The 22680-nt window shown below is 42.3% G+C and overlaps 1 protein-coding gene across 17 annotated transcripts in view; it reads left to right on the plus strand.

Annotated features, from left to right (window-relative positions):
- Positions 1 to 22680, plus strand: part of Vti1a (vesicle transport through interaction with t-SNAREs 1A) — a 311432-nt gene that overhangs the window by 97480 nt on the left and 191272 nt on the right. For 2 of the 17 annotated variants that reach the window (XM_006527195.3, XM_030250991.1), the window contains one exon: positions 583 to 13454. The exons of the other annotated variants lie outside the window; for them this stretch is intronic. In XM_006527195.3, coding sequence (XP_006527258.1) covers positions 583 to 635 — 53 coding nt within the window. In that variant the 3' untranslated portion in view covers positions 636 to 13454. Of the gene's footprint in view, positions 1 to 582; positions 13455 to 22680 lie in introns of those variants that run through there. 17 annotated transcript variants of the gene reach the window in all.

The following is a 22680-nucleotide window of genomic DNA, read 5'->3' on the forward strand; positions in this document are numbered from 1 at the left end:
TGTGGAAACTGGCTAGTTTGATATTTCAAATATACATATTTCTGTATTTCCCTTAATCAGGTTGTGGGAGACAAAGGACTATAGTGCCTTCGGCTAAAACATCCCTCCATACTCAATTTGAGAGCCATGCTATATGGAGAGGAAAGGAATTCAGGAAAGTTAATGTAATTATCAAGTTCGTATCTGAGATAGCAGAAGAGATCTTATTTAGCCCTCCTATCACCTGGACCGTAAATCGGCAGGCATCTGTTTAGTCAGCAAAATGCATTGTTAAATTAGAATGATTTCATGACTAAAATTTGTAAGTGTTTATGTTTGGAATTTTTAAGGAAATTCTACCTGAACGGTATCATGAACACCAATGTTGCATGCTAATCTAATACACATAAGCTATTAAAGAATATTAGCCAGAAAACAGTATGCCTCCGTACGTGTGTGTGTGTGTGTGTGTGTGTGTGTGTGTGTGTTTGTGTTTTAAGTGGAGGGAAAAGAATGTTCATTTATTCAGAAGCCATTCAAAAATGAAAGATAATCGTTTTTATTTCTGCCTTATTAATCTTTGCTTTCACTTACTTTAAATAGTTATAAGAATGGCAGTGCAAGTTACAGCGCACAGACGGTTCCTATGCCTGTGAGGTTTTCCAAAGCCACATTCTGCTTTCAAGCCCTCATTTAGAACTTGGGAGCCAAGCCTGCTGCAGTCTGCTTCTTCCTCGTTGTTACACTTCTCAACACGTAGGCTGCGCCATTGAGCCACCACTCAGCAAAGTGTTCCTCCTGCACAGGAGTGAAGATGACTCCCGTCCTTTCTAATGTGCGGTACCTTACTTACTGTAGCTAAAGACGATATTTTGCTATGACTCTTTTGCAGACTTTAAGATGCTTTTCTAAGAATTTTAAATTCATACTTTAAAGAACACATATTTTCATTATTTTCTAAAGATATAAGTAAATACATTTTTAAAACCTAGCTCTTTAAAAAATATTTATAATCTAAATGCCTGAAGTTATTTTAACTGTTAAAGATTACTTAAAATTAAGTAGTAAAATAACTATAAAATGTCAAATATACTAAATGTAAAAATATACTTAGAAATTTTATATTGAAATTTATTTAGCATGTCTGCATAAAAATCTGAAGTCAAATATTTTTTCTTTCCTAATGCAAGATTTAAAACAAATATAAGAAAGAACTAGTTTGCTGTTGTTGCTGCATTGTATTTTCTTCCTTTATTTCCATGAAATTTGTAATAATGTCTCTGTTGCATTCATTGATTCAAGCATAAGTTAAAAGAGTAGATTTAAAATAATAAGATCCAATTATATTTCACTTCTAATGTTTCTTAGCTTTTATCATTTGGAAAGGAAGTCTGAAGAGTAATCCAATACTTTTGTCAAAAGTGTGAGAAAATCCAAGGGTTTCTGTGGGTTTAATGTCATCCTCATCTGTCTTGTAAGCTGGCAGGTTCTGAACCAAGGGCTCTGCAGTCATTTCCTTGCACAGATAGACTCTGAAAACCTCTGTTTTCTCACGTAATAGAGTCATCCTCTGTGCAATGGGAGCTGCTCCTGTGTGGTGATGCTGGAGGTTGTAAATGAAAATGAGAACATGAGATTTACAATTATCTCACGGCAAACAGCCACAAGTATTATGGGCACACGTGACTGTGCCTGGATTTCCCAGGTGCCAGCCTTCACTTGCTTCAGTTCTAACATCCACCCCAGAACACCCATCATTACCCACGCACCTCCTCGGAGGATGGGGAGAAGTGTCTGTCAGTTGGGTGTTCCCCTACTAGTTAGATGGAGGCTGACTTGCCTTTGATAGAAATATACCTAAGTTCACCATTTTAAAAAGGTTTCTAAGAACAAATGAAGTCATATTCTTTGGACCTATAGCATATTTTTTGCAAAGCTTTTTGGATAACATTTTTTTTGCAAAGGTAGCATACTATTTACTTTAAATGTTACAACATAATTTACTTTATAAAGTATGTCTTGTTGGGATAGAATTTTATGAATTCATGTACATGATGGCAGGTATTATTTTACTACAGAAATAGTACATGGAGATGCATTGTTGATTATATTTGTTTCTATGATTTCAAACAACTGAACTAGAACTAACAGGGCAGTTTGCAGTATAGAGCATGGGCTAACCATTCTTCGTAGAGTATTTTATATAATGAAATATTTTCCTGATAGTGAATACTTGATACACAACATCAGTAGTGTTTCTGTGGAGGAGAGTCAGTGATTTCTTTTTTTCATGTAACCAAAACTATTATGTAGTCTCTACCAAGTTGGGTAATGGACACTGTGAGTCTCTGATTTGTTAAATCTGTGGAGTCTGATTGTCCATACATAAGATGTGGGAGACTCTGTAGATGCTGTCTGTAGTGATGACTTGACAAATCCAGCCGTCACCACAGGTTTATAGCACCACTTTTCCCCAAGGGTTGGTGAACTGCCTCTGGAAAGGATTCTAGAGCATGTGAAACTTTGTGAAAAGAAAGACAAACAGTCTTTCTTAAAGACTATAAAAAATTGATACTTATATGAGCAGCGATCTATCATAGGCAGTGCCAGATTGGTATTTATATTTTACTGAATCTCAAAGTGAATGGATGGCTTTTCAATATTTGGAAGTGATCTTTTTAATCATCTTTCTTATTTGTAGCTGTTTCATAGCTCTGAAAGTACTTATAGAAGAATATGCTGCAGTCTGTCCTGTGGTACAGAGGGAAGTGTGTGGTCTCAGACATAAGCACCACGTTACAGTCCACGAGAAGCTGTATATGCTGATGTGTGGTGTGGTCTGCTTTGTCTGTTAGCACAGCGTTCCTGGTATGCAGCTAAAGGATGGTGAAGGGTTCTCCCTGGGAAGCTTGGAGCGTTCCAGTCCTAGTTACCAATCCTATCCTATAGCAGCCACAGGCAGTTACCAATGATGTGATCTGGCTGTGAGCTCTTTGAAAAATCATGTAAATGGTCGCATTATACCTGCTTGTATTTATTTAGTTTGGGAATTTAAAGGCTTTGTGCTTTGCCTCCTACATTCTATCTCCCTGTTCATCTTTGTGTCTCTCTTCAGTGCAAGAGACCCACTCAAGATATACAACCCAGAGGATTAACTAGATAGTTTCTAGATAGATCAACTGTTGTTTGTTGCCTTCTGTGGTGAAGTCATACACCTCATAAGACCTTCGTAATTAGAGTGTTTCTGCTGCTGTCCCCATTTGACAAATGAAAACACCAAGGTGTGGAGGTCAAGTTTCCAATCTTAAAGAGGGGACATCTGAAGTCAGATGTCTTCCAGCTTGCTTGCTTTCTTCTTCTTCTTCTTCTTCTTCTTCTTCTTCTTCTTCTTCTTCTTCTTCTTCTTCTTCTTCTTCTTCTTCTAACATTTATTTATTTATTTATTTATTTATTTATTTAGATTTATTTATTTTGTGTATGAGTACACTGTAGCTATTTTCAGACAGACCAGAAGAGGGCATCAGGTCGCATTATAGATGGTTGTGAACCACCATGTAGTTGCTGGGAATTGAGCTCAGGACCTTTGGAAGAGTAGTCAGTGCTCTTAAACACTGAGCCCCCTCTTCCATTTTTCATTGTCACATGCCAGATTGTTTAATTATCCCAATTGACATCTACTCCTGAAAGCAGAGTTGAAAGTTAAGTTGTACTTCTTTTTAGAAGATTGAGCTATGTTCTTTCCTCTCCAAAGAGTGAGCTGGAAAATGGTGTGGTCATCTGTACCACTGCTGCCAGATCTCTGTGCATTTTAGAATAAGGCTCCCAAACAAAATGGGTGTCTAGGGCACAGCTGGGAAGGTAGGATGGCGTTACTGAAAGCATGCCTCTGAGAGAAGGTGAGAACCTGTCTATGCAGGTTTACTGAAAGCTTCGCTTCTGTGTCCCAACTCAAGTGGACCAGATTGGGCTCTCTGGCCAGGTGGCCTGAGTCTTGTCCTCTCCGAGCAGTGGCTTTGAATAAAGGGGCTTTTACTTTTACATAGGAACTGGTAGGACCTGGAAGAACCCATGTTCTAAAGAGCCCCTGCCTGTCTGCAAAGTCGATTTATTTGTAGAGAATATCTTCTCTGTGGGGTGTGTAGTCAGGCTGCTCTGCTCATGTCACGGACATCCAGCATAGGGGGGCATTTCTGTACACACCCACAGCATGGTATCCCACACACTCACTTGGACTATTTGCTTAAATTTGTAGGTCCTTTTTCAAATGTAAACTGAAATGCTGCTCTAAAGAGCCTCATATTCAAATATATCACTACCCTTTGTGAAAAATGAAACCAGAGCATATACTGTTTGGGTACAGGAAAGATTGTTTAGAAACCAATGGCTGCCTAGAGGTTGCATATTTAAGGTAACAGTCAATCTTTATTTTTCCCTATAGCAAACACAAAACAAAAACCAAAGCAAGACCTCCTATGTAAAAATTAAGGAAGGAGACTTCCTTCTGGCATCCCAGTAGGAAAAGGATGCTAAGGACTGAGCCGTGCATGGCCTGTCCTGCTGGGCGGATCTGATTTCCAGCTGGGTCAATTAGTATAAGATGCAGTCCACTGCTCAATGGATATTGGACCATATTTTGATACAAGACAATTTTTAAAGTTGCTCCTTTAATGAAGGAAAGCAAAGTATTGAAATAAAATGTTTAAATGTCAAAGGAAACTATCGTTCATGTATTAGTTCGTTCCTCTGGAGATACTAAGACAACAGTTGAATATTATGTGGTTAGCGGGATACGTGTTTTGGGTGCTAGGCTAGAACCAGTGGTGTTGAACATGGCAGGCACACACACACTTCAATACTGAGGGACACGGTCAACATTTTTGATCCATTTTCTGTGTCAATAAAGAAATGTATTTCAAATAAAGAACCATCTATTTCAGAATTTTTACACATTCATCCTAAAAGAACTCTAGTAAAAATGAAAATGAAAGAATTTTAATAGACATACAACATTTACTAAGTTGTTCCTGTGCATCCAATACCGTGTCGTAAGAATTTACACTGTTGGAGCTGGGGAGACAGTGCAGCAGGTAATGGAAGCTGAGAGACCAAGTGGCTTCTTTAGAATCTCATAATGGGCTTCACAGTCCCCTGATCTGTTTTGTTTGTCCCAAGCTCTGTGTAAATATCCCCCCCATCCGGCTTATCCCATCCAAATTTAAAGGAAAAACTAGGAGTGTTCCATGGATCCAGTGTCTGTCATAAGGGAACTTATTTATCTATAACATAGAACACCAGTCTTGGACAAATATCTTAGGGTCCCTTAAAAGTACCCATAACAAAACCCTACATGTTAAGGTAGTTGTTCCCAGGAAGCAGTTTATTAGGTCATCAATTACCTGGCCCTGTGTGACTAGAGGAAAGCCTCTGTCTCTCCTTGGCATTGCTGAATTCAAGGAAGACAATGCCAGCATTGTTGTGCTAGATAGGCTCCGCATGGAAGGTGTGGGTGGGGCTGGGCACTGTTGAAGGCATCCCACACTTAAATCCTCAGAAGCAGTTTGTTTTTGCAGTCTGCACTTGTTTGCTTATTTTATCTCTTTATCTTGAACGGAAAAACTCGAGGAGACTTGACATCATAAGAAGAGAATTGTCATTAAAGAAAGAGCCATCGTACTAATTGTAAACAGCCCAGGGAGTCCATTTGTAAAAGGAGCTTTAAGTCAATTAAATAAATAAATAAATAAATAGGAAATGGTCTCCACTGTTTAATGGGGCAATGACATGTATTTTAACCGGATTGCTGTGAAATGAAAACATTCCATTTCACCATGACATGAGACCAGTGAGGTGCTTTCCACACCAGTCATGCTTCTGGTTCATCCAGGGACGGAGTGCAGTCACACCAGTGGTGGAGTGCGCGGTGGGAATGGTCCTGGGCCTGAGGGAGCATGCCCTTAGCCCAAAGCATAAGGACTGGTGTTTTATACAGTCCCGCTAGCCAAAAAGCTATGATTGGAAGCCACGCTCAGCACAAAGCTCATTGCCTCCAGAGCAAGCGAGTCATGCCATGCCATGCAGTTTTCCCTGTGACACACAGTAGGCTCCTTGCCTTCCTCTGCTTTCGTGGTCAGTTCCCTACACCCAGTGACCCTGCAGGATTCTGGATGTACTACAGTGTAAGTTAACTGGGAAAATACCAAACAGTGGCCTCTGACTAGCTTCATTATTAGACATCAGAGAACAATGACATTTGCATGTGGAGTAAAGACTTGCATCCTGAACTCCCCACCCCCAAGGAAAGGAGACTTACAGATCTGCTAGAATTCTTAACTTGGGTGCAGCTAGTAGAGGGCAAACATAAAGCCAAGAAATGCAGAGTGTATGTCTCACTCTGCTGTCCATGTGGCTTTTTCCGGTTTTCTTGGAAGATTCTCCATATTTTCTATCAAAGCTCAAAAATAAAATTGGATGTTAGATGAGATACATCTAAAAATCTACTTGTTAAAAGGCCATTTAGCCCAATGGATCACTCATACTACATAATATCAACCAGAGATCTTTACTCCAGGAATCTATATTTCCTCTACCCTCTGTATCTTTTTCTTTCCCTAATTTGAGATGGATTTCTATCACTTGGAAATGAGCTGGAGAGCACACGTGACATGCACACCTGCTGCCTGTCACTCAGCACACAATGATCTCGAGTTTTAGACAACTTGAGCTGTCTCAGAAATAAAAAGGAATGGAGAAATAGATAAATGCCTTCTGTTACCCTTGGATTTGGGGAGGAATGGTCTCCATCGTGCAGATGCTGCCTGGGCCCTTCAGAGGATGGGAAACTCCATGCTTGAGTGTTGAGCTGCTTTTCTTGCATGTACCCCATTCATTCCAACCAATCTCTGCAGGTTCATAGGGAATTCTGTAATTTTAATTATGTTTTTCTATTTTTAAAAAACTCATTATATGCCTTGAATCATTTGTTGCAGATATTTGAATTTTAAAAACAAATTTAAAACAATCCTCACCAGATAAGTCTGAGGAATGTCACCTGACAGCTATTTATTATTGGTGTAAGCAGATGAAGAGGAGGGACTGGGAGTCTCCGAATCCTTGCGCTGTGCGTGGCTGGTTGGTTGGTTGTGAGATGGAGGTCTCAGTAGCCATGGTGTGGCTGTGGGATTAAAGAAGTACATAATTCTAACCATTTATAAAGAGAAGAATATTTCAGTGCTACAAATTGAGCAGCATTTTTACCTCAAAGCAAGTGATTGGCCTTTAATAAAGATATATTTTAGGGGAGAAGTATATGAGTGTGTGTGAGTGTGTGTGTGCGTGTGTGCTTCATATCACAGTTCATATGCACACAATAATATTGGTAAAATTTTCCTACACTAGCATTTACACTTTCTAACTGTGCTAATATGTTCTAATAGCATACTTTAAAAAAAAATGCCAGTCTCAGTTTCTAAAGTCATTTTATAGTCTGTCCTCAAGGTCACAGTCTGTAGCTCGTGTTAGCGATGCGTGGATTTAGAACTCTTAGCTCTAACTTAACAGCATGTGTTTTCAAGCAAGATAAGATGGATGCTGAGAATTTCACTGAAAGTCAGCATGCTGTGGATGCTGTCAGGTGAGGTCACACAGTGTAGGCCTCGGCTTGGCCTGCTACAGGTCAGACTAGGAGGCTGAAACAGCACACACTTCCCACCGTTGAAGAGCTCACTAAAGTGAGGCTGAGGTGCTGGAAGGTTCAGTTCCTATCGGATCATTCCTCTACTTGCCATTCATTTCCTTCCCCGTGTCTCACGGTAAGGGGCAAGATCTAAGCTCTCCTCTTCATGTAATCTCATTGCTAAAACACCCCGCCTTCTTGAATTCATGTTTTAAACTGTCTTAAATATTATTTTTAAAACTATAATATTCTAAGCAGTGTCTCTAAAGTCTTGAGTTTGGTGTGGTGGATATAGTTTTAAGTACGCAGTAAAATAAAATGCAGGACTACTGTATCTTATGGTTGTGAAATGAGGACCTTTCCACAGTTTAACATTTCTGTAATTCAGGTGTGTTTCGCTTCCTGGCATGTGACAGACTGGACGCCTGAGCACTAGTGGTGAGTGCTTGTCAGTGTGAGCACTAGTGGTGAGTGCTTGTCAGTGTGAGCACTAGTGGTGAGTGCTTGTCAGTGTGAGCACTAGTGGTGAGTGCTTGTCAGTGTGAGCACTAGTGGTGAGTGCTTGTCAGTGTGAGCAGTGTGGGTGAGGACTCGGGACATCGATGAAAGACAGGAGGAGTTCAGACGTGTAGACAACCGATGCGGAGAGCTCTCCTGGAAGACTCAGCTTGTTTGTTTGCTTGTATTTCCCTTTTCATCCATGTGCAAGGATGGAATCTCTCTAAGCGAGTCAGGAGAGATCTTTGCACATTTAGAATGAAAAGTTTTAGTAGCAGGAAAGCACTGTGCTATAAATGAACTGGCAGCCAGTTTCTGTGTCGTAAGGAGGAAAGAGGTGTTAGATTAAGCAAAGCAGCCAAGGGATGAAAGTTAGCTCACATCCCGCCTACAGGCAGGTGCAGTGCTGGTTTGCGGAAGCATGTTTCTGCTCAGTGGAGTTAAGTAAGCTCTCCAAAAGGATGGCAGTGGGAGAGAGAGAGAGCATTTTGGAGGCAGAGGAATTTGGAAGAGATGATGGAGGATGTGGGGGTGATCATGGAAGCCAACGAAGAAGAAGCCAGTTACAGTAATTAGCCACTACAGATGACCAAAGAGTCGTCTAGTAGCTCAGACATGGCGGCTCTGGCGAGGAGGGGAGCCTGAGCAGTGGACCAGAGAGAGGCCAAGAGGAAGCTAGAGGATGGTCGGAGCAGGCCCAGGGGCTCATCTCAGGCTCTCGCCACGCTCAGACGACGGTGTGGTTCTACTCACGTGCCCGCTGGGTGTAGTTTTAAGCACAGATACCCATTTCAGATTGGCAATACCCTGTTTTTTACTCTCTCGGGCCCATAAGTTTGTTTTAGAAAACTCTAAAGTCTGGAGGCCATTTCTCCACTGGATGTAATTGTAAGCATATCCGCTTTATCAGGAACGTGGCTGCATTCAGGTCCGTTGTCCTGGGCGCCTTTGTTGGCGGCTGCATTCCATGGGGCTCAGTCTTTCAGGCCTGTGTGTTTACTAACTATTCAGATGCCTTGTGGCATTCACACAGATTATGTAAAATAAAAAAAAAAATACATTATTAAGGCCGTGGATGCTGTGAATGGATTATTACAATCTGCCTATCATGGTAATGGCACCTGTTAGAGGTGTGATACAAAAGCAGTGACAGGCAGTGTAATTTAGTAATTGTGGCCATTGTACCGAGTGACTGGTCAGTTCACCAGGCAAGTACAAAGGAGGCAGTGTTACGGCAGAGCAGGGGTGGGCAAGCCTAATAGAGAGAGTTAGTTGTGTACTGAAAGAGACTTTTGGTGGAGGGCTAACTCCCAGGGGGCAACTTAGAATGAGTTGAAAAGAACGAACAGAATACAAAACTGGTACAGGTTTTCCTATTTCAGCTCTTAAAGTGACAGACGACTTACATGGATGCACATTGGCAGGACTTTTTCTTGCTGCCAAAATAACTTATTTTTTTTCCCTCCTAGAATACCCAAAGTTGCCTGTCATTTGGCAGTCACATATAATGTACTCTTGTCTTCTACTGTCTGTAAAGCATACTGTGTGAAAGTTCACGCTGAGCTTTCAGAGCGGCAGATGTACTGAGGTTTGAACAGACTGCTTGCCTACGGTCCACAGCATATTTGAAGAACACATAGGTTAGCCCAGATAGAAGAGACAGGAACATGTATATCCTTGGCTTTATTGGTCCTGCCTGCTCACCACAACCTCATTATTATTAATTATCATAGAGGATTTTGCTACTACTACCAAGCGTCTACCGTGGCTCCCTTGCCATGTCTGCTGTGCCTGGGCGTGTGCGTGTGTATGGTGCAGCAGCTCCCTTGCCTGTGCCAGCTTGCTCCCCTCCGTTCTTTCATACAACTCAGTAGTGATTGACAGTAGGGTGAGCTTCTCAGGCTGTGTACTAAGCACATCGTACAGCCAAGCACTTCTCCCTCGTGCTTCTGCATCAACCTGTGGGCTACGGCAGAGCCTCTGCCCTTTTCAGCAGGTGGGAACAGAGGTTCATAGGGGTCTGTAGCTCTTGTCTAGCAAGTTGGACTGACATCTTCACACTATACATTTATATAGAGAATTTTCTATAGGAGAAGGTTATACATAGAAAGAAATGTCTGTGCAGTAACAGTACAATTAATTCCATAGAGTTTTGAAAGAAAGTGACCATGATATATTGATATTGGATGAGTTTTGATAGCAGACTTACCCAAAATAGTCTAGAATGCTATCGTAGGCTGGTTCTTCATTTCAACCCACCAGTAATATTCCTAAGAGGGACTGCTTGACTCTTTCTTTTCATTATATGTGGGCCAGCTTATACAGAATATAGAACCTTGCTGCGAGCCAGGCCAGTGTTAAATAAGGGACACACACAGGAAAATGGGCGCCACAAAATGCTGACTCACACCTCTTAGCTTGTGTAAGTGGTGCCGCCAAAGTCCTCAGCGTGAATGGGCGAGGTACGTGGCTGCTCTGAGTCACAGTAACAGGACTTTGGCCATCAGCCCATTGGAACAGACATTCTGCTTACAAGGATGCCAGCCATAGAGCACTGGTGTGAAAGTTAAAAAGCCGTCTGCTTTGACTGAACTGAGCAGCATTGCAGCTTGGTACTTATGTTTGTGCCAGTTTGGCATCTGAACACTCTTCACAGGGGGGAAAAAAAAGATAACACTTTTGTCATTTTCGTGTGATTTGGCAAGGTGGAATATTCTTAAGGTGTAAATGTACTTCCTCCGTTTCCCAGAAAGGACCCCAGAGCTACCCACTGGGAATGATGCAGGGTTTTATATATGGTATCAGGCTTTTCACGGATGAGTGTGTGTGTGTGTGTGTGTGTGTGTGTGTGTGTGTGTGTGTGTGTGTGTGTGTTTGTTTTTTTGGGAGGGTCTGCTTTTTTTATCATGCCATGCCAGTTACTTTGGGACCATTAGCATATTGACTTCCTTTATGGGAACAGTTTTCTGAGGCTCAGACCAGGCTCATTGCACAGAGTGGGCACTGGGCACCGGCCGCAGACAGAGCTGAGCTGGAGGTCAGTACTCCAGCCTGCAGACTGCACACGGGCTTCCTGGGAGGCAGAGGTCAAGGATGTGGCCACAGGCCTGTGTGTCCATCAGCCCTGTTTGTGTACACTATATAAATGGTAATGTGCATAAACACCGCCCTCTCGCACTGCATAATTATATTGATTGCTGAAAAACAAAAACAAAAACAAAAAAAACCAGAAACACCAGAAACCGACCAAAATATCACAAGATGCTATTTCTAACACAACTTTGCTCTTTCTAGCTAAGTGTAGACACTTTTTTTTTTTTCCTTTAAAATTATGTGTTCTTGTTTCAAGCATTTGGATGATGCAAAACAGATTCTGTGGCAATGTTCTTTTTGCAGCCGGAAGTTATCCAGGTGAGCTCTGCGCCTCTCCCAGACTGATGCTTATTCCAGGTCTTTTCTGTTACTGGTGTGAACTTGTTTCATTTAAAAAAAAAAATCTAAAAAAAGTAAAATAAATTAAATAAAAAATAATTCAAATGACTTCTAAGGACAGCTAATTTTTGAAATTTGAGGGTTTTTTTTTTAAATGATTAGTCAAATTTAATAAGCATCAGTGAGCATTATTGTTTTTTTCTGCTTGGCTCCGAATGAAGCTGATTTCTAACAGAGACTTAGTGAGTTTTTCAGCCAAATAAAGTAAAGGCTCATTCTGAGATGTGTGCGACCCTTAATCCCAGCAGCCAAGGATGAAGTCCTCCTCAGTCTCCTACCCCAGCTTCCTCACACCCTGCTGGCCTTTGCTTCTCCCTTTGCTGCTCACCGAGCCCCCACCTCAGAGACAGCTCAGCAGTCAGACAGTCACATACAGCAAGGCTCCAGAGCCCGAAGCCGCAGCTCCCAGTCCCTCGCCTCCTGCACCCCCATTTCACACATCCTGCTATTACAGCACTTAGGTTCAGGGTAGCCACTGCTGATTTGTGTCGGCTAAAAATGGCCTGTGGTTTTTTAGGAGCAAACATCTTATTCTTCTACAGACGTTGACATTTGAGCTCAGAACCTCCACATCCATAACGTTAGCTTGTTTTTTCGTGGCTGTCTGGGGTAGTGCTCCCACTGTTTGTCTGTGACGTTCGCTCATAGGTGCTCAGGTTGGCAGCAGAGTGGCATCTGTGTTTGATGTGTTCTGACACTATTGGTGGAGTACTCACTGCTTTTCAAAGCAATAAAAATCAGTTGTCATGAGAATACTCAAATACAATTTAAGAGAAAGTTATTATTTTTCTAATTTGTGGTATCTTTATAACATATTTAAGTTTTTGTAGCTCTATAAATATTCCGATTAAACACTGGTTTCCCAAAATTCACCTAACAAGTTAAGACTTAGTATGCCCTTACCCTTGTTGTTCTCAATCACCATGGCTAGAGGCATGCTAAAGGCATGCAGTCTATATATTCTCTGCCCCGTAGGAGCTTATAACGTGGGCTGGAACGATAGCTCAGTAGTTAAGGGTACTTGCTGCTTTTGAGAGGACCCGAGTTCAATTCCAAGCACACACACTGCAATTCACCAGCTTCCCTAACTCCAGTTGCCTGTGCCTTCTTCTGACCTCCACGGGCACCAAACACAAACATGGTTCATGTACATATATGCAGCTATAATACCCAAACATTCAATAATATACAAGAAGGAAAGTGTTAAATATCAGACTAAGAGCTGAGGTGGAGACTAAGATACTAATAGTCACTAGTGAAAGGCTTCAGAGCAAACAGAGAAAAAGGGCCGGTGCCCTTCTTGCTGCACAGTAATGGGACTGGGCAGAGCTCTGAAGCTTGAGGAAAGCACAGGCGTTGCATAGATTCCCCACCGAAAGGTGCACTCACAATTAGGTTCCAAATGTCACAGCTGGAATCCTCAATGCCATAAAGGCAATAGAAGGATGCCTCTCGTCACTGTTATGGGAGGAAATACTCCTCAGCTGCTCGCTCCCGTCCCAGTGGAGAGAAGATGGCTGCCCTTCGTTTGTGCATTGTTAGTTTTAGCAAAATCTGATGACAAAGCTCTTCCATGCACAGTCAAATGAGTTAGCGTCCACCACAGCCATAGTCAAGAAGGAACATGAGGTAGGCTGAGTTGGGTAAATGTGTGCTGGGGCCTTGATGGGGTTTGAAGGTGTTGTGCAGTGCCATCTTACTGTTCTATGTCTCCACATGGAACTCAGCCTATGAAAAGAAAATGAAGGACAACCAGCCGAGATAGATAAGAAAAAATGAGTAGTTAACTTTAAGTTAAAAACAAAACAAAACAGTAGGATATAGTTTCTCTAGCTCATCTTAAGTAGTTGTATATAGGCCTTATCATTGTAAGGTCTTTCCCTTGTGAAGAAAAAGGCCTTCAGCCACCAATCTCTGTGTGAGATTTAGTGCCACTCTGCAGTCTGACGGTTACAGGAGGGACTACTTATTAAGTATCAGGAGTTACTCGGCAGCGAGGACTGGGGCTCTTTGGGATCTCTTTGGAAGGTAGGGTTGCTTGTTCAGCTTGGAGCTCTGTGTGGTTCCCTTTGAAAAGAACCATAAGGCCCCCTCACTGAATGAAGCATGATGGTACCACTCCACTCTGAGTGGCCTCGAGGGGGGGCGTCTCTGAGACCTGCAAGTAGTAGGTGAGCTTCCTCAGCACTTGAAGGCCATGTCCCCACCCAGGCGGCCGCTGTGCAGGCCTGCAGTGTGCTGTGATGTCACCAGTAGCATTAACCCCAGACAGGCTGCAGTGTGCCGTGATGTCACCAGTAGCATTAACCCCAGACAGGCTGCAGTGTGCTGTGATGTCACCAGTAGCATTAACCCCAGACAGGCTGAGTCGAATTGCTGCTGCTTCCAGGCCTGTCCAGCATCCTTACCCTTGCGGGCAACTTTATTCACTTGCACGGTTCTGATCCTGGCACAAGTGGAAATGCTTATTTAATTTGCTCCTCTCCATGAACCACACTGCAGCCTCTCGCTTCCTCACAGATTCCTGTTCTCAGTCTTTATAGCAAAGGAGAAGGTGGAATATCTGTCCTCCAGTAGAAAACCTCCAGTTTGTGTGATACCTAGGAATGCGCTACCTCTATAGAACTAAAACTACTTGGGAAGGGTGTGCAAGTGTGTGTGCGTGTGCTTGTGTGCATGTCGTGAGTCTGTGTGCATGTATGTGTGTGTGTTTGAGTTTCTAGAGGTGCATAGTTTGGAATGGTTCACAAACCACTCCAGGCAACATCCTTGTTTTTTGAAACTGGATTTCTTACCGGGACAAGAAGCTCGCTGACCAGACAAGTCTGCTTGGACATTGAGAGCCTCAGGGATCCTCCTGGGGTCTTTTGTTTTGTGTTTGTTTGTTTATAGACTCTGGGCATCAAAGGTAGGGCCTCATTCTTAAGAAGGTAAGCACTTTACTTAACTGAGCCCGGTCTCCTTGGGCCAAAACTTGCATCTTCCTAGTAAGTAAGGAAATGGGATGGAGAAAGAGAAATACATCATTGATGAAAGCATTTGATGTATGTAAAGTAATAGATGTGGATGTAGGTAGCATTGGTCCTTCACTGTTCCAGGGTTTAGCAAGTGTGAGCTCCTTCCCCAGTCTCAGGCAGATGTCATCACTTTCCCCATTTATAGCAAGGAGCCCGCTGAGATTTTGGAAGGTGCTGAAGGGCGAGACTGCTAGAAAATGCTGGAATAGGAGTGTAAGCGCACAGTGCAACATTATAGCCCAAGTCCCAACAAGAGCTAGTATAGGCCAATAGCTTTCCACTTGATTCAACATTAGAATCCGTGAAGAAGACTTCAAAATGAGCGGTGTTTGGTGCCGCTCCATCTGAGCCTCCGAGGATGGGCTCTTAGGTGTCTTTGCAGATGTATTGGGTGCTGGTAAAGACTGAGAAGCACTGCTTTAGCATCTTAGTGTATTTTCACAATTAGTGGTCAAAGATACACAGCTGTGACAAGAAGATCTTGCATCCCCTACTTTGGAGAACTTCAAAAAGATTGAAAGGAGATTCGCCTGAGTGTTTGTGACAGTCTACTCACAGAATCTGGCATTCATTTATCCAACAGGGTCCTCATTGATCTCGTACTTCCCGGTAGTGTAAATTCTATTTCTAAGGTTTGTCTTGTTTGTTATTGTTATTTTGCTCTCTCTCTCTCTCTCCCTCTCTCTCTGTGTGTGTTTGTGTGTGTCTGTGTTCACATAAATATGGGCCATGCAAGTTGAGGCCAGCGTTTGAGAATGGTATTGGTGTCTTCCTCTTGGCTTTATATACTGAAGCAGAGTTCCTCAAGGACCCTGGAGCTCACTAATTTGACTATCTAGCTAGCTCATCTCTGCTTCTTGAGCCTTGAGATGACAGGTAGGCTCTGGAGACCAGCAAGCATTTATATACATGTTAGGGAAGTGAACTCTGGTCTTCAGGCTTGCACAAAAAGCACTTCATTCATTGGTCCATGTCCCGGGTCTTCCTAACTTTTGTGTTAAGGATACTAGGGCAGTAGAGATGCATGTCCAGGGTTCTTTATAAAGAGGGTCTGGTTGTCTCTTACTAATTAATTCTGATTTCCTTCTCTCTGTCTCTCTGTCTTTCTCTCAGTTATTTGAGAATTTCACACATTTTGATCAAAGTCACATGTCCTCCGAACTTTACCCAGGTCTCACCTTTGTCTCCCACCTGACTTCTGTGTTTCTGGTTTTAACCTATCCAGACCAATGCGAGTCGTTCAGATGCTCTTAGGTGTATGGTGTGCTTCAGGATGGCCAAGTTAGCAGGGCTACATTTAGTCAGGAAACTGACTCTCCTTCTTCCTGAAGCTAGCGATCGCCCATAGTGCCTCAGAAGATGTGATACTTCGTGCCACTTCCCCCTTGCTGGGATTTGGTCTGGCGTGGGCTTGCAATGGCCTTGTAATGCTTTTACAGTGCATCTGCTCTGCTGTGTGCAAAAACAGTTTCCTCCAGCTCTCTGTCTCTCTGCTCCCTCTTCTGCAGTGATCCGAGCCTGGGAAAGAACAATGGCATGGTCTGTGTTCCATTTACGGCTGAGCGTTCTCTGGCCTCTTACTCTCTGCACCGCACCGTCTACTGCAAAGAGAAAGCATCTCTGATGAAGGTCCAGTGGCGTGTTGATCTGTGGCTAGAGTCGTTTAACCCTCTGTCCCTTTAGTAGAGTCTTGATTATCTCAGTGATAAATCCTCAGAGGGAGAGCTGCTGAACTGAAGAGCCTGGGCAGCTTTCAGACTCCGTGTCCTCCCGAAATCTTCTCTCACACTGAGAAAAACAGACATTTGATTTTTATCACATCCTCTGTCCTGATATTTTCTCTAGTATTTATTAATTATTAAGATTCCTTTATTTCTGGTGATCTGTCTTTCCTATTGAGGGATTTGCTTTTCTTCTTGGTTTCCTGAGGAGTTCTGCTAAGTAACTGCATTGCACGTCATCTTCAACAGTTGACCTCCTTGATCTGTGTCAGGAGCTTTGTCTGCTTCTCTTGTTGGGTTTTCAGTTTACTGCAGTTAAATCTTCGAATGGATTTCCCTTGGAATTTGTACCCAGGAAACCCCTGCACCTAGCATAGAATCAGAAACATGCTCATGTGTCCCTTTTAGTTCCGTGATATTTATTAAGTGTTTCCTGTTGAACTCTTTCTCTTTGAAGTGAACTTGAAGTTTGAGAATCAGACCCATCTGAGAATGTAGACTTTCTTGCATTCATCTTGGGAAACTTGGGACCCCTCTCTATGGCTGCATATAAAAGCCTGAGCTGAAAATCTGGACTTGTGAGGGCTCAACTTTAGGAGGCACCGGAAAACAGTCATTTTCTCCAGAGTTCTCTTCATACTGTCATTATCAGGGTTGCATTTGAAGGACCAGGACCCTTTCTGGGAACACAGCTCCCTTCAGTAGATTCTCAAAGCTTGATTGAGGCTGTCTTCCTGAAGTGTGTGGCTGCACTCTCACTCAGACAAGCAGACTGCACAACTACGGAAAGCCCCCCACCTTCTTCTGGATGACTGCTCTCTTCCCAGTGGCTCTTCAGACTCATCCTTCTACTGACTTTAGCCTTCAGCTGACATTTCTGTGAAGGATTTTGTGATGCGCATTTACAACACTATGTAAAAAAAAATAAACCAAAGTGTGTTATTTAAATATTTACAGGCTTTTGTGGCTCTAGGAGCTATATTTAAAGTGACCTTTAAAAACCATTTGCAAAGAAGACAACAGTCCTGGGGAAAGCCTAGCCCTTTAAGATCTCCTTCATTAGTGCCGGTTCTGCTTTGATAGCTCATAATGTAAGGCACATCAAAGACCAGGACTCTCAAGAACAACAGAGAAAAACTCCACAGAGCTGATTTTGTGTTATTGCTGCCACCATTAGCTGTGACATGGATTTCCTTCTTTTAGTGAAGCCCAACTCATGATTGATGTCCTAGACACCAGAGGTCCCAATGTGTGAGGTTTTCTATGTGTTCATGTATATTTTGGCTTATCTGATTTTCTTAAAACTTCGCTGTTGTAATTTGATTGTTTCTTTGTTCGTGATAGGTCTTGCTTTGTGCCCCAACTCATGATCCTCTTGCCTTCGTTCCAAATTGCCAGAATTACTGGTATGTACCACCTTGTCTAGCTATATGATTTTATTTGTAAAGGGAAAAATTCATTCTACTCTGCGTGTGTACCTCTGATCCCAGAAGCAAGTGGCAATGAGAGCTGCTCTACTCCTTCCCTTGCTCAGCCCCACTCACCCCTGCAGGAAAGACCAGGTACTCTTTGACTGTGTTTTAGGGGTCTACAGACTCCTCTGACAACCAAAGGTGAGAAAGGTAAGAGGCCAGGGCAACTGTGGAAAGCCAAATTTTTGGTTGGCAGAAAAGGCATGAAGTGGCAAACAGTTGAAGGGATAGGATTCAGAGATCTAGTCAGCTGGAATGCTGTAGGAAAACAGGCCCCAAGGAGGAGCTTGAGCTAAGAGGATGCCTGGACAGGGGAAGCTGTCAGCTGTTGTGCCTTGTGTGTGCTGAAAGGAGCAGGGTGCAGGAGGCCCAGACTAGCCTGTTTTCCCTCATTTTTATCAGAGCTTAGAGAAGATTGTCCCTTAAGGACCTTATAGGGCAGCGTACTTAGGGCCTCTAAGTGAGCTGTTTGGGATTGAGACAAAGCATGTTGGGATGAATACCAAGTGCGTGAATAGCCAGGCCTGCACAAGGCACTGGAGGAAGCCCTTCACTGCTGGAGTTCCCAGTAAGCTTGGTGTGGTGCAGCACTGGAGTTCCAGCATCTAAGTCAGGGAGATTGCAAGTTTGAGGCCAGCCAGTGCTACATAGCCAGATCCTGCCTCACAAAAGGAAAATGCTAATAGTAATCACTACCACCACCACCACCACCACCACCATCACATGGAAGGCTGGCAAATAGATGGCAACCCTATAAATATTCCTAAGTAAATTATACTGCATGCTTCTTGTTCAGTGTCTGTGGGTTAGATGCTACCACTACTCTTATTTTGTGGAATTCTCAACTAACATTTAGAGAGACTTTAAAACTGTGTCTAAGGGCACAGAGTCTGTGGGTAACGGAGCAGGCTTTCCCTCCTGAGCTGGCCATCCCCAGAACTCTCTGGTCATCAACTGCAGTGTTGCAAACATTTCTGAGGGTGAAGTCTCTGAAAATGGTGTGTGACCCATAGACAGTATGCCTCTCCCTCAGAGATGATCACATCTTAAACTCTATAAACTCCATTCTGGGAAAAAAAAATGATTTTATAAAAGTTGATGAGCTTGAGGTGGGAGTTTATTCTGCAGCATCTCATTTATCTGCAGCGCCCAGGGTGATCACAAGGGTCCTTATAAAAGAAAGGATTCAGTGTCAGTAGGAGGTGATAGACAACAATGAAAGGGTGTGCAGGCAGAGAGACTTGAAGGTGCTGTGTCATTCTTTACTGCATAAAGGAAAGGGCCCTGAGAGCCAGAAAAGGGAAGAAAACAAACTATGCTAGTTAATTTTAACTTCACAAAATCCAGAACATGTATGTATATAAGTAAATTGCAGTGATAAATCTCAAGTTTGTATTTCCCTCAATATTAGCTACTTTCTCTCTTATAATCTAACACGATGACCAAGGCAGCGGATACAAGAGTTCCAGAGGATGGGGGGGGTCCTTAATGGCAGTGGGAGGCAGGCATGGATGATAAGAGCTCACATTCCTTACTGAAAGCACAAAGCAGAGGGAGCCACTAGAGAGCCAGAGGTGGCGAAACCTTTACCAACTTTTTTGCCATCTGGTCTCTTATTATTCTAGTCATGACTTGTGACACTTCCTTTGCCTGTTCCTTGAAAATGCCCAGGAGGACTTTGTCCCAGGATACTGTTGCTATGTGGAAAGGTCTGTTCCTAGGTCCAAACATGGCTTCCTCCCATTGTGCAGCAAGTTCTTTCCTGACCACCGTGCTAAAGCAGCATCTTTTCCAACCTCTCTTGACTCCACACTTGTCTCTCATTCTCTGACCCTATGCTCATTCATTCATTATCTTCTCCACCAGAAAATAATGTCAGATCCTCTGCCACAGGGCCCCATACACAAATAGTGCCAGGAGGGAGTGAGCCTCCCAGGAGTGCGAACAGGCCTGTGAGTGCAGGTAGGACCAACCACTGCTGTTCAGAGGAACACACCCAGAACCCTCAGGACACAAGAACCAAGGGGCTGCCTGGGTCAGGAGTCTCCCGGTCTCCGTCTGCACCCAGAACTGATCCTGTGCCACAGAGCTACGTACACAAATACCACCAGGAGGGAGCTGGTCTCCCAGGAGTGCCTACATACCTACAAGCACAGGTAAGACCACCACTTCTCTTTAAACTCCTGGCCCAAGAGGGACCCTCACAGAGCCATCAGGGCATAGGAACCAAGGATCATTTAGGAACAGAATCCTTCTGGTCTCTGTCTGCAGCCCAGAGCTGACCCTGTACCACAGCTCACAATACACAAATTCCTCCCAGAGAGAACTGGTCTCCCAGGAATACTGACACACAGGCTTGCAAGAGGGACAAGCCAAAGTCAGAGGCAGCAAGACCAGTTAACATCAGAGATAACCAGCTGGCAAAAGGCAAGCACAAGAACATAAGCAACAGAAACCAAGACTACTTGTCATCATCAGAACCCAGTTCTACCACCACAGTGAACCCTGGTTACCCTAAGACACAAGAAAAGCAAGACTCTGGATTTAAAATCACGTCTCATGATGATGATAGAGGAATTTAAGAAGGACATAAATAACTCCCTTAAAGAAATACAAGAGAATACAGGTAAACAGGTAGAAGACCTTAGAGAGGAAACAAAAAAATTCCTTAAAGAATTACAGGAAAACACAAGTAAACAGGTGAAGGAACTGAACAAAACTATCCAGCATCTAAAAATGGAAATAGAAACAATAAAAAAAAAATCTCAAAGGGAGAAAACACTGGAGATAGAAAACCTAGGAAAGAGACCAGGAATCATACAATCAAGCATCACCAACAGAATACAAGAGATAGAAGAGATAATCTCAGTGGCAGAAGATCCCATAGAAAACATTAACACAACAGTCGAAGAAAATACAAAATGCAAAAATCTCCTAACCCAAAACATCTAGGAGATCCAAGACACAATGAGAAGACCAAACCTAAGGATAATAGGTATAGAAGAGAGTGAAGATTACCAACTTAAAGGGCCAGTAAATAAATATCTTCAAAAAAATTATAGAAGAAAACTTCCCTAATCTAAAGAAAGAGATGCTCATGAACATACAAGAAGCCTACAGAACTCCAAATAGATTGGACCAGAAAAGAAATTCCTCCCCTCACATAATAATCAAAATACCAAATGCATAAAACAAAGAAAGAATATTAAAAGCAGTAAGGGAAAAAGTTCAAGTAACATATAAAGGCAGGCCTATCAGAATTACACCAGACTTCTCATCAGTGACTATGAAAGCCAGAAGATCCTGGGCAAATGTCATACAGACCCTAAGAGAACACAAATGCCAACCCAGACTACTATACCCAGCAAAACTCTTAATTACCATAGATGGAGAAACCAAGATATTCCATGACAAAATCAAATTTACATAATATCTTTCCACAAATCCAGCCCTACAAAGAATAATAAATGGAAAACGCCAATACAAGGAAGGGAACTACACCCTAGAATAAAACAAGAAAGTAATCTTTCAATAAACCCAAAAGAAGATAACCATACAAACATAAAAATAACATCAATAATAACAGGGAGCAACAATCACTATTCCTTAATATCTCTTAATATCAATGGACTTAATTCCCCAATAAAAAAAAATATAGACTAACAGACTGGATACTTAAACAGGACCCAGCATTTTGCTCCATACAGGAAACACACCTCAGTGTCAAAGACAAACACTACCTCAGAATAAAGGGCTGCAAAACAATTGTCCAAGCAAATGGTCCCAAGAAAAAAGAAGGAGTAGCCATTCTAATGTCAGATAAAATTGACTTTCAACCAAAAGTCATCAGAAAAGATAAGGAAGAATAATTCATACTCATCAAAGGAAAAATCTACCAAGAAGAAGTCTCAATTCTGAACATCTATGCTCCAAATGCAAGGGCACCACATTCATGAAAGTAACTTTGCTAAAGCTAAAAGCACACATTACACCTCACACAATAATAGTAGGGGACTTTAATACCACACTCTCATTAATGGACAGTTCAGGGAAACAAAATAAACAGGGACACAGTGAAACTAACAGAAGATTTGAACCAAATGGATTTAAAAGATATCTATAGAACATTTCATCCTAAATCAAAAGAATATACTTTCTTCACTGCATCTCATGGTACCTTCTCCAAAATTGACCATATAATTGGTCACAAATCAGACCTCAACAGATATAAGAAGATAGAAATAATCCCATGTCTCCTCTCTGATCACTACAGATTAAGGCTGGTCTTCAATAGCAAGAAAAATTGACCATATAATTGGTCACAAATCAGACCTCAACAGATATAAGAAGATAGAAATAATCCCATGTCTCCTCTCTGATCACTACAGATTAAGGCTGGTCTTCAATAGCAAGAAAAAACAACAGAAAGCCCACATACACACGGAGGCTGAACAACACTCTACTCATTGATAACTTGTTCAAGGAAGAAATAAAGATATTAAAGAATTTTTAGAATTTAATGAAAATGAAGATACAACATACCCAAACTTATAGGACACAATGAAAGCAGTGCTAAAAGGAAAACTCATAGGTCTGAGTGCCTCCAAAAAGAAACATAAGAGAGCTTACACTAGCAACTTGACAGCACACCTGAAAACTCTAGAACAAAAAGAAGCAAATACACCCAAGAGGAGCAGATGGCAGGAAATAATCAAACTCAGGATTGACATCAACCAAGTGGAAACAAAAAGAACTATACAAAGAATCAACCAAACCAGGAGCTGGTTCTTTGAGAAAATCAACAAGATAGATAAACCCTTAGCCAGACT

This window comes from Mus musculus, chromosome 19 (genome assembly GCF_000001635.26).
Source record: "Mus musculus strain C57BL/6J chromosome 19, GRCm38.p6 C57BL/6J".
Classification (NCBI taxonomy): Eukaryota; Metazoa; Chordata; class Mammalia; order Rodentia; family Muridae; genus Mus; species Mus musculus.